The sequence below is a fragment of the Diabrotica undecimpunctata genome, chromosome 7, assembly GCF_040954645.1.
Source record: "Diabrotica undecimpunctata isolate CICGRU chromosome 7, icDiaUnde3, whole genome shotgun sequence".
Taxonomy (NCBI): Eukaryota; Metazoa; Arthropoda; class Insecta; order Coleoptera; family Chrysomelidae; genus Diabrotica; species Diabrotica undecimpunctata.
The window spans coordinates 9707163-9724064 of record NC_092809.1 but is presented as its reverse complement, the minus strand read 5'-3'; the positions used below and the strand labels follow the sequence as shown (position 1 = coordinate 9724064).

At 33.1% G+C, this 16902-nt stretch overlaps 1 protein-coding gene across 10 annotated transcripts in view; it reads right to left on the bottom strand.

The window, feature by feature from the left end:
* Positions 1-228: 228 nt before the first annotated feature.
* LOC140444955 (uncharacterized) overlaps positions 229-16902 on the bottom strand; it is a 607786-nt gene continuing 591112 nt past the window's right edge. For 9 of the 10 annotated variants that reach the window (XM_072536671.1, XM_072536672.1, XM_072536675.1 and 6 more), the window contains 2 exons: positions 13970-14246; positions 9464-9644 (listed from right to left, as the gene is read on the bottom strand). In XM_072536671.1, the coding sequence (XP_072392772.1) occupies positions 9479-9644; positions 13970-14246 (443 nt within the window). In that variant the 3' untranslated portion in view covers positions 9464-9478. Of the gene's footprint in view, positions 4296-9463; positions 9645-13969; positions 14247-16902 lie in introns of those variants that run through there. The other variant, XM_072536678.1, reaches the window with a different exon arrangement.

Genomic DNA, 16902 nt, shown 5'->3' with positions numbered 1-16902 from the left:
AAGACCAACACTGCATTCTAACTATGGCTTCTCCTGTAGTCATGTTATATCACATCCACAATAACGAATCTAAATGTTTCTCGGTAGCAAACATATTGTTTCCTTGTAAAATATGCAATTTGATTTCTATCAAATTTTCATTCCCAGGTCCTCTATTATTTTTATTGTGTCTTTTAGTTGGTTTTAAATAGTTGGGAACATGTAATAACTAATAAAAAAATACTCGAAAATGCTTTAAAATATGTATAATAAAAAAATCTAAACATACACAGTTAAAATATGAACAGAATAAAATTTTTAAATATCAGAAATTAAAAAGAATTATGATTTATATAGAATGTCCAATTTTGATCATTTTATGTGAACAATTGGTATTCGGCAGTATGCGCCATAAGTATAATAAAATGTTGATAAAAAATAAACAAAATACAAGAGGAGTAAATTAGCGTTTCTGGTATTTACTTTATTTAATTTTATTTGGTGTTGTTACCAACTTCTAACACTTATGTTATAATTGGTAAGATCGTATTGGCAGTTCTAGTAGTAGTACTCTTGATTTCGAGGAAATTTTTGATTAATCGATTATATTTGATTAAGATGAAGATTTTTTTTTTGCAAAAATGGTTATATTTAATAAAGTAATTATTTAAATAATATCTCTAAACGTATGAGTAGTCTGGACAATAATGAAAGTTTATAGGAGCGACAATATTAAGTTTAATAGAAGTTCATGGATCTAAATAAGGTGTGTGAAGCAGTAGGTACTCGCTAGGTATAGTACATTCAACCAAATTGTCGTCTAGTTTATAAGAAGAAAAATATTCACGTATTTGCTACATGTTATAATACTTCATATACCCAATTTTTATTTTTATGTTAAGTAAGAAGATTAATGTACTATTACCGCCTGGAATGCTAAAAAATGCACATTTTCAACAATTTTTTTTATACCTTATTTATTATATATCCCAATTAAATTTCTTTTATATTATTATAGTCGTGAATTCTTTTATATTTGTTATCGCGAACTTTTCGCGATAACAAAAAATTTTTTTTTAAGTTTTTGTTCGTGCATTTTAAAGATGGCGCCAAAATTTGTTTGTCCGTCCAATATTTACTGCTCCATGGCGGACAGTTAACTTCTGAAACAGAAGTGCCTTTATGTTATAGTGTACCAGAAACATTGAAAATTCTTTAAAAAAAAAAAACAAAATGGCCGAAATTTGAAAAAATTGTTCAAAAATTGACCTTTTTTTAAACACTAGAGGAAATCAAAACAAACAAAATGCATCAAGGTTTATTAAAATCGACCGACTAGATCCGGAGATTAACGGTCCGCCACAAAATTTCCCGATCTAGTCGGTCGATTTTCATAAACCTTGATGAATTTTGTTTGCTTTAGTTTTTTCTCACAAAAAATTGACCAAAAGAAGTAATAATAAAATTTTTGTGGCTGAAAAAGTCGAAAAAAAAGTCAATATTTGAATAATTTGTTCAAAAGTCCCTCATTTTATTTTTTAAGAATTTTCAATTTTTCTTTTTTAAAACCCTTCTCGAATTCTATATTTCAGATTTGCCGTTCCAGATATTAACAGTCCGCCATGGAGCAGTCATTTTTGGCGCCATCTTTAAATTATAGGAACAATGAAAAAAAAAACAAATTTGTAATCTTCAAAAATTTTATAGTAATATAAAAAAAATTCATTGGCATATATGTATAATAGATACAAAGAATTGTTGAAAATGTGCCATTTTTTAACATTTTAGACGGTAATAGTACCTCAACTACTATATTATTTCAGAGACTCTAGTTTTCTTGGAATCCAAAGTGCAAACTTCTGGTTTTATAATTATCAATTACTAATTTTTAATACTGAATCCGAATCCGTCATCAATTCTTCTTGTATCTGTTATAGCTTCAGTTGCTCTAATAACCGTACGGACAAAGCTGTCTCACAAAACTACAGAATCGACATTAAAAAATATATTTTGATCCAATGCCGTATTTGCCACATGAAGATAGATCCAGAGTCTTTGTAGTAAATAAGATAGAGATGTACGGTACAATAATGCCAACAAACATTAGAAGATAGTCTATATAATAAGAGCAATGTACATACATCTGGTTGTTCAGTAAATTTTCTCATTCGATACGAGATGGCGCTACTAAGATAATTGTTTTATTTTTATAGAGATGGCATTGCTGTTTGGTAAACACGTGTGAAGTTTTATATGGATGTATAAAATCATTCGAAATTTACAGCTGTTCAAAGTTGAAGTAATTTTTTTTACAATGGAAACAATTGAATATGGTGAAGTGATAAAATTTTTATATTTGAATGTCTAGCATCAAAACCAGCTCCAGAACGATTGATTAAAGTGTAATAAGGATTATTTACCTCTAATAAGAAAAATAGGGATTTAATTAGCAGTGAGAATTTGTTTTGGACCTCAGAAAACTGTGTGCACAATTTGTGCCGCATTCACTAACAATGAAACAAAACATTTGGACCGTTTTAGTTGTATAAAAAGATTTTATGATACTCACTGTAGATGAGACTTAAGACTACCACCATGATTATAAATCAAAAGGAACCGGAAGAGTGGTGTAAATCCGGTACTTCGGTTCCCTAGCAAGTTAGGATCCAGAAATGTATAGTGTTATCTATTTATCTATTAAAACCACGAACTCTAATTGTTATTGTAACCTTTTGTACCATATGGATGTAAAAACTCGTGACAGAACTAATGGTTTAAAGAAAAAAAGTCATTTTTCTTCAACACAAAAAAAAAGATCACCAAAATCAGTAAATTTACTTTGTTGCACTATTACGTACACTCTATTCTGCAGATTAGCTACCTATAGACTTCTGGCTATTTTCACATCTGAAAAAGTTCAATTATGTGAAACGATTTTCATCGAATCAAGGGGTAATAGCAGCTTTGGAAGCGTCTTCGAGTTGAAGATTACTGGAATAATTGTATGGAGATTATATTAACTAATAAAAACAATTTTAGCAATTAGAACCTGCTTTTTCTATCGAGTCACAAACTTGATTGAACAGCCACTAAATAAATCATGAGAAGGTGTTATAAATTTGTGGAACTAGAAAGACTTAAAACACAAAAAAAGACGAATATGGAACAAATTACTGAATATACTTACCAGCAGATACACTTTGCAGCAGAAAACTGCAATATCTGGGACATGTCATGAGGGGCGAGCGTTATAACTTGCTGCAATTAATAATACAAGGAAGAATACAGGGTAGGGTCGCGGAAGAAGACAATTTGAGTGCTTGGTTTAACTGCACTTCTGCTGACCTCTTTAGAGCAGCGGTATCGAAAGTGCGAATTGCCATGATGGTTTCCAACCTTCTTAGAGGAGATGGCATGAAGAAGAAGAAGATACACTTTAAAAGAAGATTAAATGTTGGGAAGTGGACTCAAAAATTCTCAGTACTTCGATATTGGGACATAATTCTGGTCCACAACAACGTTTCGATAAAAGTAAAATATTGAGTTCTGTTCTCAAAGAGTACACAGGATATTATTTAGTTGTACATTGTTTTTAGAGTTTACAGACCGTAGTCTGGAATAACTTCTTCCTGACGTTTCATGCCTGTGACGCGACTTCCACTAACTGTTATGGCCTTCAGTTAACGACTCAAAACGTTACACGGCCTTTGTATTTGTTAAGATTAGTAAAAAAGTTGGCAATATAAATATTCAACCATTAACTCTAAAGCTCTTTCCACTTTTGCAAAAAGTATTTAAAAATGCTGCAAATAATGAGTATATGATATCATTTCCTCTGCGTACCAGTACTAGATAGCAGTGAGTTATCAATCAGTGTTGCCAGTTATCGATCTAATCGGTGTGATGTTTACGTTCAAAACAGTTTTAATAACTATGTATATATATAATCGCACTATGTATGTACAATAAGAAGTGTTTGTTTTAACTCAATAAACATAAAACAGAAAAAAGAAGAAAAAATTTACAATCGCTATGTATAATAATAATAATTATAATAATCATAATAATCCAAAATTGATAACTAATAATAATAATTAATAATAAAAACTTTGTGTAATAAAAAATCACTTATGTACAAAAACAACTACACAATTTTCCAAGTTTTGATGGTTCTAACATAAGTCTTTTTTTATTTTATTATTTTATGTTTTTTTCTTTAATAGTAAGCGATTATGGGAAAGATTACTACAACTACGCCCATCACAGTAATTTTCTTTTCTTCTAGTATGCCTTGCAATCGTCAAGGCCTATGGAATCTGAAACAGAAATCAAATTTTATTTGAGATAAATGTATTAAACGATACCACAAAATAACTTTATCGTTACAATTTATAAGCAATTCTTATATTGAATATTCTCAGATATTCTCTACTTATATCATCTAAGTGTTCTATTACATTAGCCGAGCATTTTTTTAAAAGAGCTGATAACTTTTGAGAAAAATGATATGCAAAATAGACAAAAAATTTTAATGGGCATAAATTTTAGCTTAAAATATAGGACAGCCACCACTCTACTATTAAAACATCTTATCGATAATGTTGCTCAAAGAATAGGGATGTATGGGATGTGTTATCTTTGGTTTGGGATGGTCAAATAGAGAGTTATAGACTGTAGATGATTTCGGACTGAACTGAAGAGTTAGCACTGACCACTTAGTTCTAACAAAACAGTGAACTCTCATTTATTGCTCCATGTGCTACACTACAGTCACTGTATCGACCTACAAATGTATGGTGAAAAAGAGTGAAGCCAGATATGACGAGGAAACTGAACCATAGTAGTTAGCGCTCCCAAATTTAAATATACATAATATATACTCAGATGCAAAAAACGCAACGCAACTTTGGTCCAATTCAAAGTATTTAAGTTTTTTATTTTTAGCCCTATTTTTTTAGCATACTCTGTAAAAATTTATAAATTTTAATTTGGTATAGTGAGTTTTTTAATAAAATTTTTTATTTGACTTATACGGGGTTAATCGAAAGGCGGCTTTTGAAGTTATACTTCTATACGCGCGCTTCACGTTAGAAATTTTTATGGGAGTGAATCTGTGAAATCATTACATATGTAAGATAATGAGTAAGAGAGAGACAGAAGATATATTTTCTCTCTCTTCCTCTCTCGAATATAAAAATGTTCCTTTTGTATATATATTTAATATTATATATATATACATATATATATATATATATATATATATATATATATATATATATATATAAAATATATAAAATATTTATTAATATTATTATTTATGTGATATGTTTTGTATTATTTATTAAATGTTCATAATTATATTAGTTTTTTGTATTTCAAAATAATAATCTCAATAAATCGCTGTATGACCCAGAACTGTCAATTTTGAAATCCGATTGTGTCATGTCCTCGGTAGTATAGTAGTCAGTATCCTTGCCTGTCACGCGGGAGACCGAGGTTCGATTCCCAGTCGGGGAGGACTTTTTTATTAATATTATTACATGATAAATTAAACATATGCGTAAGTAGAAAAGTTATGTATATTATTGTCATTTTTAAATACTTATGAATATTGCATTTTAATTTGTATTGTATTATTATATTGAATTATGTTGCACTGTATTGTATTGTATTTTTATATTAATAACAAAATAAACAATGAATTTTACTGCAGAGTATGTGTAAAAAAATTTTTGCATTCAACTCCTTTCATACATATATGAAAATAAAATATACATTTTCATCAAAATATTGATTCAATCTTTCATTTACTATACTGCTATTACAGGTCAAATGTTGTTTATTAATTGTTAGTAAGTTGTTATTAATTCTGTTTCTCTTTCTGTTATGTGTTACCTATTGCATTACATATGTAATGATTGTGCAGATTGACCCCCAAATATATAATGCGTGTATAGAAGTGTAACTTCTACCGGCAGTCCCACTGGACTGCCGGTCCTAACCGTTTTTTATCCTAACTTTGAAACAGCCTGTGGAATAATTTCGTTAGCGGATTTTCGTAAAACCTTGTTTTTCGGTTACTTAAATTACTTTAAATACAGCTAATTTGATAAGCGTCTTTATCGCAAATAATATTTCTGCTTCTTTTTACTACTAAACGGCACAATAAATTATTTTGTATCATTAAGTAGACAAACAAAAGCTACACATACTAAAAACTGGTTCCTGAATTGAATTACTCACAAAAATATTGAAAGTGGTTTAGAGAATGCTGCTCACATATTTCCTTTAAATTAAAATGATTCATACATATACTGTCCATTCGTGAGAAAACAAAACTAATATACAGAGTGTTTTTAACTTTTTACAATGTATGTAAATTAATCGAATTGATTGCTTTCAAATAGTTTAATATATCCTTGTGTAAGAACCATTCTCACTAAATTATGATTTTTCGATGGCTTTCTGCTATCTGTTTTGTTGTTTAAGTGATGACAGCTGTTGCAATGACAGATCTGTGACTGGGTACGTTATCCGTATACTTTCATCTAAAATTATGGCTTTTTTTTCAGGAAATCTATTATAATTATGGTTACCAAAATAAGAAGTAAGGAAGTTTTTCAAGCACTAACAATAGAAAAAGATAAAGCAATTAAAGAGCACTGGGGAAAAACCCTGTTGGTCAATTTTTTCAAGACATGGGCTGATGACACTATCCAGTGGCTTCAAACAAATAGTTTTTATTAACATTTATTAGCTTTTGTACAAAACACCGTCGATCTACTAAAATCCACATTAGAAAATATGCGGCACTGTGGAAAAACCCCGTCAGTTAATGCGCGTGTATGGAAGAACCCCGTGGCTCAAATAATATTGTAGTAATCCGTTACCGGGATTTGTGTTGTACACTGGTCAGTCTGTTAGTTGTTCTTCAGCAACAAAGCTGTTTCTTTGTATTGTCGAGAGCGTGTTATTTGTCAGTTTTTTGTGTACCTGTGTAAGAATAACGGAAAGTGACTACTCAGACAGTTGCAGTGAAACTGATGACTCGTTCAGAAAACCAATGAGTAAGAAACGAAAAACAACAGGTCGAGTTAGGGATGTTATGAGAGATTAGCGATCAGCGTCTCACGAACTTGGGCCGGATTGTTTGTGCAAAAGACTTAAATGCTTTCAGAATATACCAGAAGAGGGACGAAAACGAATCATTCGAGGGTATAATCTGCTGGGAGATAGAGAAAAACAGAATTCTTATTTGAGTGGCCTCATTACAGTGTTGCCTATAGTTCAAAGGCGACCTCGAAATGCAGATCCTAGGTATAACGTTGCTTAATTTTCATATAGAGTTCGTTTGCTAAAAGACAATGTTGTATGTGATGTTCAGGTCTGCTTAAAAGCGTTCATGTCGCGTCATGGTATTAGTGAGGATAAGGTTAGGTACATAAGGGGTGCTCTGCTTAGTGCTGGTAAATCTCCCACTGACTGTCGTGAAAAACATTCAACAAGACCCCACAAACTTTCACAAGAAACCAAACAAAACGTATTTATTTATTTGAAATCTTTTAAAGGTAGAAAATCACACTATTCTCAAAAAGACACCAACAAAATTTACCTTCCTGTTGAGTTAAATATTTTAAAGCTACACACCATGTACTTAACTAACTATCCAGAACATAAAACTTCGTATGAATCATTTCGCGCGATTTTTGAGAACAACTTTAACCTTTCCTTTGGTTATCCTATACGTAAGGACTCTTGTAGTACATGTGATTATTTTAAATCACAAATTTTAGCGCTTGAGAAGCTCAAAAAATGCCACTGAGAAAGGAGAAACAAGTCAGAATCTGCAAACAAAACAGGCAGAAAGAGAGGTGAGCGTGTCCTATCATTACAACTAATAATGTCCACTATCGACGCCAACTGAATTTTGTTTGTTTCAATATTCATGTACTTTTAACGCAGCAAGCAATTTTTGATACGTATGATGAGTCTGTGGCAAAAAAAGGCGCAGATGATGTATATATACTCCATGTTTCGGCATTTTGTTTTTAAAATTTTGCCCCTTGAAGTGCAAGAACTCTGTATATTTTGCGACTCATGTGCGGGTCAAAATAAAAGTTACACATTTATCCGGTTTTTACATCATCTGGTAACAAAAGATAAATGTTTTAAAACAGTTAAGATGATATATCCGATAAGTGGGCACTCTTACATGGAATGCGATAGAAATATGAGCATTGTTAAACAAAAATCCTATACAGAGGTTCCAGAAGACTGGAGGGAGGTTCTAAGGAAGACTCGGGAAAAACCCTCTCCATTTACAGTCATTGAATGCGAAGTAGATGTAGTTTTTCAAAATTGGACTGCTTACCTATCATCACTTTATCCCCGAAAATGTCCATTTCCCACGAGATCGATTCGTATGTTAAAAATTTCGGCAACTGAAGGACGACTTGTGTTCTATAAATATGCTTTTTTTGGACGTTATGCATCCTCAGCCCTTGAAAAAAAAACCTTGCAAAAAATCAAAGAAAAATCAAGACGCAGCCACTGCAGTAATTACCCCGTTACAAAATTTGTACAATGGAAAACTTCTAATACCAGCTGCAAAATATCGCGACCTTCTTTATTTATTCCAGTATTTTAAAAACCCCGAAGCAAAGCTTTTTTATCAAAATTTAACTGCTGACGCTGTTTAACAGGAAGCAAATGATGACGAATACGCTGACGACCCCCTAATTGATGATGGAGAGAATTGACTTCAGACTGTTTTTTAAATAGTTTGTTTAGGTTTTACTCTCGTTTTTTACTGCAAAAATATTAACAAAATTATCAATAAATTAATTAAAACGTTTTCTATACGTTCATTTTAATTTTTTTAGCCTTCAGAGTTGAAAAAACAATAAAATTGTTGTTTTCTCGAAAATTACTTTTTTTGACTGACGGAGTTTTCTCCTGTGCCCTTCAATTGATATCGTGGATTGATAATGTCACGTTATAGGAAATACTGAAAACAAATAAGAACAATGACTGGAACTTAAAGAATTTGCACTCGAGAAGTAGATAAGGATGATAAATTTTTATTGGCGAACTGGAACAACTCACTTTACTGAACTAATGTTATTGTATTAATTATTTTCAAATGTATCACAGAGTTTAAATTATTGATCAAATTACAAAATCATTGTGTATAAAGAACGTGAATACTTATTTTTTAAAATAGAGATATAAAAAACCAGAATAATTAATTAGGTATATATAATTGATGCTCATTTTAAAACATTTCCAGAATATTCACGTACATACATTACTTTAAATTTATTTCTGTTGTATCAAACATATATTAAAAATATTTTTAAGCTGTACGTTACACAATATAATTAGTGTTTTAAATTAAAACCACTCTGTACATTTTGACATATTTTTGAGTAAGTAAGCTTGATCTTCACAGTTGTTATTAGTTTTAACATATAGTTTCTTTAACTTACTCAAAAACCGTCTACCAACTGTCCAAATAGACAACAGATACATCTAATTTGGTAGGAATTTTCTTTCTTTGTGCTAATACATTATACATTAAATAATTATGCAACAGGGGGCTGACGCCACCCTCGATACTCCTCTTTCTACGTTTGACGATGAGCTTAGTTCGCTTTTTGTGAATTCTGTAAAAAATGGTGAAATAATCCTCTACAGACTTTTAAAGTTTTCTTGTTGAAACATCGATTTTCTTAAATAAAATACAGATAGATTTATATAAAATAGGTATTTTTTAAAGTGATCTATTTTAAATTATGTACATAATTATTAAATATAGGTGAAAATATTATTTTTAAATTATAATGTTAGGTATGTATTTAAAAATGAGCAAAGCGATTAGATGGATTAGAACAGTGGTTCCCAACCTTTTCCCACGATCGCCCCCTTAGACAGGTTTCACCAGTTATGAATACTACAATCGCCCCCTCCCCCACCCAATTAAATTGAAACAATTAATGAATCTATACAAAAGGTAAGTATCCATATTTATTTATTTTTACATTTCGTAAAATGATAAATGGTTATATGTGTGTAAAATAATTGTTAATGGCTTCCTTGGGCCTGGTGTCCCTCACATAATTTCTTTATGTCTGGCTCAATGTTAGTTAATAACAACCTCAAATCCCCTCTTTCTATTATGTCGAGCCTATTTCTTTGTCTGTTTTTCAATATACACATAGAACTAAAACCTTTCTCCACTAGATATGTTGTGGGGAATGCCAATAATAATAATTTGATTGCATTCCACAAGATTGGCTACACTTCTTTTATCCGCGGCCAAAATCTTTCGTACCACACTCCCGAAACAAACTTTCAATTTCAACATCATGTCTCAAATCAATCAAGTTTTCTTGAAGAGAAGGACATACCGTTGAAACTTCCACGCTGAAAGGATTGATAAACCAAGTTGGCACTTTCAGACTAGTCAAATCTTGGAATCGGGACTGCAAATCTTCTTTCAGTGTTTGAAGGTGAAGGCAGTATGTTTGAAGATCCTCAGAATCAACACAAGAAGATTTCAAGTTGGGGAATTTGGTCAGATCTCTTCTCTGCATATTTTCTTCAAAAATAGATAGTTTGTCAATGAATGCTCCGACTACTCCCTTCGCTTTGGCCATATTTATGTTCTTCCACTGTAGTTGCAGGTTCATTTCATTTAATTTTTGAAAAATATCTGATAAGTAAGCGATGTCATTTCGCTTCTCTTGTAGTTCTGTACTCAGTGTGGGGTCAGTAGTATTAACAAATTCAATAACAGTATCCATGAGGCTGAAGAACCGCCTTAAGCAATTGCCTTTAGAAAGCCAGCGGACTTCCATATGTAGTAACAATGTATTAAATATCTCATCATTTTCTTCACAAAGTGTACGAAATATTCGATCATTCTTTGGTTATTCATTTTATTTACCGCATCTATGACAAGTGGAAGAGAATCGTGCAACCTCCCACTCAAATCCTTGAATGCTCTCTGTGAATGACGCAGTAAACACACAAAATTCCAGGTACTGCTTGTTTCAGATGTGCAATAAATCCCCGATGGCGTCCTGTCATTGCTGCTGCACCGTCAGTAGCACAGGCGATCATATTTAATAAGGGAATCTCTTTTTCCTCAAAAAATCTCTTAACGACGTCAAATATGGAAGATCCTTTTGTATCAGTAATCAGACTTCTAACAAACAGCATTTCCTTGGCCATTTTTCCATTGTTGTCAATGAATCGGACATATGACAGCAGCAAAGCTGTGCTGTCACTCAGGGTACTCTCGTCAAGTTGCACAGTAAACTCTCTGCTTTTCAATTTGTTGTAGAGAACATCTTCGACATTCGCTCCCATTTCATCAATCCTTCTGGAGACAGTATTATTGCTTAGAGGAACTGTATCTGTTACTTGGCCGGTCTGACTGGGCCCCAACATAGTATCAACTATCTCTTTGACAGCTGGGAGGATGAGTTCTTCTCCAATTGTGTGCGGCTTGGCACTTTTTGACTCACTGAACACAATGACTGTCAGTTGAAACAAAACAACTTTATATACCACAATACAAAACTCGGGAACGAAAGACTCCGCATTTGAAGCGACGACAACCTCGGCCGTTCGCTTTTTGTTTGAGTCAGATCGGCAGGAGCGGTACCTACTTCTCATCATTCTTATCCCACTTCTCTCTCTTTCTCTTTTGTGCCGATGATCGCACAATACGAAAGCTCGATCAAAGGAAAATGCAGAATTCGTTATAATGTATAATTATAACGATAATGTATAGAATTAAATTGTATTATGATTCATAGCTCTCTGTGACTAGACGAGATGTTTGTGTTATTATTACCTGCATTGGTATACATATATTTACTTTTTATTATCCTATGGATATCCGATCGAAAGTATTGTATTTTTTTTCTCTTTTATTATTTTTCTCATTTACCCATTTCTCGTTTTCCGGATGCTAAACGCCCCCCTTATCGCCCCCTTTTCTCTGTCGCCCCCTTCGCTCTATCGCCCCCCTGAATATCTCAAATCGCCCCCCGGGGGGCGATCGCTCCCAGGTTGGGAATCACTGGATTAGAACACAAACTACAAATAGTTTGAAAGACAAGATGTGCAAAGACAAATGCAAACGTAAAACAAGAATTAATTAAAATGTGTTAACTAAAATATTCTGACCATTCATATTCAACTCGACACTTGCAATGAGTTAATAAACATCCATTTAAAAAGGAATTATACATATAGATTAAAATATATTACTTGAGTATACAAAAAAATACTACCGAAAGAGAAATCGTGTTTATACAAAATTTAAGACTGGCTAATTTTCGTAATTGTTCGAAAAAGTATAAAAAGAAAAGTCTATAACAAACACAATGAAAACTTTTCACAATGAAGAGAAAGCGATCACTTTATGATGAAATAAAACAAAAACAGTAGGTAATCATTTTGTATAAATAAAAACCATACACAACCGAGATTTAATAATACTAAACCATTACTGGTTATGGCATATAATAAAATGACATCAAGAGACAATAACAGTTATTGGGTTGGTATTGCCAGTCAGTCAAAGTCCAACTCAAACATGAGTTTGTTGTCTTGAAATGTAGATGGTGTTAAGTCGTACACATAAAATCACCCACGAAAATTGTTTTTTACACCAACTATTCTCATTAGTAAGATTCTTATTAATAATAATATGAATATGATTCGATATTAACGATTATTAACGTTAGTATTATCGTTGTCAGATTGACAGTAGCGTTTTGATCGAGAATTCACAAACACTCTCAGCAGTTATTGGATTGGTATTGCCAGACGACTAATGTCTCCTCTTGTAACGTATTAAAAAAACTCCCCACAATAGATTTTTTCTAAATTTATTTTATTTTCCTAAGTTTTGTAAAACACCCAGTAAACTGATGTATTTTGTACCTAAGTATTCTTTACTTTATCAGTTTGTGACTGGCTTACAAATGTTCTTTATGAATATACTTCTTCCTCCTGTCCTTTGTTGATTGAGCAACGATTTGTTTTTCGCAATAATGAATGCTTTTCTCGTTTTCTGATAGTTTTTTCTATTCTCGATTGCATTGCCTACCAGTCTTTCATTTTATTTTCTTATCTCTTCCTTAATACGTTTCCTTATTGTCTTACAAAGTTCTGTGTATTGTATTCTCTATATGTTGCTACTTACTTTTATTTCCCTTTATTTTGTTTTAGCTTATTTTGGTTTTATTAGATAGTTTCCAATGTTACTTGTGTTGTTGCGGGCCTCCGATTTCTTTGGCACTATCAATGATAATTTCCACTTTGGCATTAAAATCGCCAATTAAATACTAGTTCCTAGTTATCTTCCTAGCTACCCATTTCAGGGCCATTTGGGCATACAGAGAATGAGTGCCATGACTTAAGTATGTCTTTCTTATTAGGGGTTGTGAGGCGTGAATTACCATGCTTCCTCAGTGCGGGTTGGTAAGGCTTCCTTCGAAGCACAACCCACGTATCTAGTAGTTTCCTGGAATAATATTTTCCATTGACGATATTTTTGACTGTTTTAATTGAATTGTCTGTATAGAAATACACCATCCTTATTTTTTTCATACTAGTAAATAATTAGGTTTTATTGTATAATTTACCTATAAAGCTGTGACTAAAATGTTTTAATTACGCAAAATTCAATTATTAATGAGGATGGTTAGAATCTCCAGAAATTTTTCAAACTTTCAATGATTTCTGTGTCTTGTCTTGCTCAAGTAAGCAAACTTCCACATGGCTTCATGACAGTATTTCATACCTACAATGAGTAAACACTATACACAACTGACAAGACCCTAACAGAACTACCATAATCACATTAAATAGATAGAATACACATAAAATGGTTACACGAGGCATGTGCAAGTTACTTTAAAAGATCTTTACATAATTAACTAAGAACAGACTTATAAAACAAAAAGCTTACCTCGTCAAATGTCGACTATCTTCGTGAACCGACATTTCTGAGCTTTTGAACTCGTTCAATTCTTTTCTGATCGCCGCTTTGTCCTTCGGAGTTAGTCTCGTCCAAGGTTTGTCCGCTCTGCGGTCGTAATCGTGTGCCTGGGTCACTTCAATATAATCATTGAATCGAATAATTTTCTTCTCTTTCAATTCTTCAACGGTTGGCCTGAAGCTTAATTTTCTTAACAGAAAACGTTTCTTCTCTTCCTTCTGTTTCTTTTCTTCGGCGGGACTTTGTTCTGTTAAAAAGGCAATATTATTAAGAATGGAAGTTTTATATTACATATAGATATTGTTCGATATATTTGCAACATAAAATTTTAGGCCCCACTTCATTTGTGGGGCCTAAAAAAGTGGGTAGAAAAGGGACTAAAATATTATCCGAAACTATTAGCACAAGAGAAGCCAGAAGCACTGTAAATGATATCTTGTAAATAGTAATGAAATAGGAATTCTAATCGTAATTATAGAAAGATAAATCTGCAAACAACCTGGTGCTAATAAATAACCAGAATAGCAACAAAACCAAGCAAGTATTAATTAGAAAGAAGGAGCTGAACGCTACACAAAGGCCAACTTTTACTCCGCGCAAGTATACGTCGGAAACATATCGAGTTTTCGATGGATAACCAAATATTTAAACCGTTCACCTTGATGCTGATAAACAAAGCACACGCGTACGCCAATACCGGGAATGGGGGTGTGGAGAGTTTTGTGGATGGACTAATGCAATATTAATCAAATTATTGTTCATGGTTGCTGCAAGAAACAAGAAATAATATTAGCTCGCCGAATATATCGGATTGATGTCTGAGGCTATTGAGAGTGTGCTTACCGATGTGGAAGCCTCACTTACAAACACAGAATAATCTTCCCCAATTTAGTGGTGGAACAGCGCGTATAACGCGGTAGAAACTAAACTGTTTACAATAGTTAGACTACTTAGTATCTACATCTACATCCAGAAAAAAGTAAAAACAGATATTATTAAGAATTTTGCGAAAATAGTTGAAGACACTACTAAAGGAATAGAAGAACAGTGGAAAGAAATGAAGACATCTATTACCACAATTTCGCATGAATATCTAAAATCAAAAAGAGGAAAAAAGCAAGAATGGATGACAGATAAAATATTGCAGATAATCGAAGAGCGAAGAAAATTAAAAGGTAGAAATGTCAACGAATACAAAAAGTTGCATAAGACTATACTTAAGTAGATTAAAGGAGCAAAAGAAGCATGGCTGACGGAGAAATGAAAGAAAATTGAAACACCACCACGCAAACATGACGATTTCCATACGCACAAAAAATTAAAGAGGTACAGAACACCAGAAAACAACGCAATACAGGCATAGTTGTAGATATTGAAGGCCAGATTTTGACTACCATTGGAAGATAAATTACGGATGGAAGATTAAGATGGAAAAAATAAACGCAAGGATTATTCGAAGATGCAGCACGAAGTCCGACTGAAATAAACAATCCCTACGGCCCAGAAATAACAAACGAAGAAGTAACTATGGCCATTAAGCGGATTAAAGATGGGAAATCACCAGGACCTGATGAGGTGCATGGTGAAATTTTAAAGCTATTAGAGGTACACCAAAGCACAGCTCTTACGAAGCTATTCAACAATATCTACGAGACTGGTTATTTACCAAAAGACTGGCTACTATCAATATTCATTCCACTTCCTAAAAAAGCCAGCGCTAGAAAATGTGAAGAACATACTATCATTCACTCGCGCATATACACCAAATTAGAAGAACACCTGAGTGAAGTTCAATTTCGATTCAGAGTAGGACTCGGAACGAGGGAAGCACTTTTTAGTTTGCAAGTTCTAATACAGAGAGCTAGGGATGTCAACTGCGATGTGTATGCATGTTTCATTGATTTCGCGAAGGCATTTGATAAAGTCCCACATGGAAAACTAATCGATATCCTAAAAACATCAGGACTCGAAGGTAAGGATATAAGACTGATCTCAATGTTATATCTCCAACAAAAAGCAAAGGAGTTAAACAGGGTTGCACATTGTCACCGGCATTATTTAACATATACTCTGAAAACATCTTTAGAGAGGTCTTGGACGAATCAGAAGATGGGATTGCTGTAAATGGCCAACTTATAAACAATAATAGATATGCAGACGATACAGTGCTGCTGGGGCTCCAAATATGATGGATAACGTTGTAGAAATATGCAACAAATACGGCCTAAAACTAAAAGACAAAAATAATGATCATTAGTAAGAACACCAACATAAATGCCCAAATTACAATAGGCGATAAACCGTTAGAAAGAGTGGAAAACATATGTTATTTTGGCTTGCAATATTAAGGATACTTGGGATCACAGCTACAAAATAAAAACTCGTATTGAAAAAGCCAGAAGCTCTTTTAACAGCCTTAGGAAGATTCTCTTCAACTTATCTTTAAGTATCAATATACGCATAAGAATTCTTAGATGTTACTGTCCTCCTCTATGGAGTAGAAAGCTGGAGCCTTACAGAAGATGCCATAAAACGATTAGAGGCATTTGAAATGTGGTGCTATCTATGGGTGGTGGTCTAGCTAGCCAGACTAAAATGGAGATGGGCAGGACACATAGCCAGAATGACAGATGGGCGATGGACAAAGAGGTTATTGGAATGGAGGCCAAGGGAAGACAAGAGAAGCGTCGGTCGACCACCTACAAGATGGACTGACGATTTAAGAAGACTCAATAAAAACTTGATGAGAGCGGCGCAAGATAGACGGGGTTGGAAACATGAGGAAGAGGTCCATGTTCAGCAGTGGACTCTTGAGGCTGGATGATGATGATGATGTAAAGAACAGAAAATTGGCTTATTTCAGCCACATTTACAGTTGATTCTGCAAGGCAAGATTGAGGGTA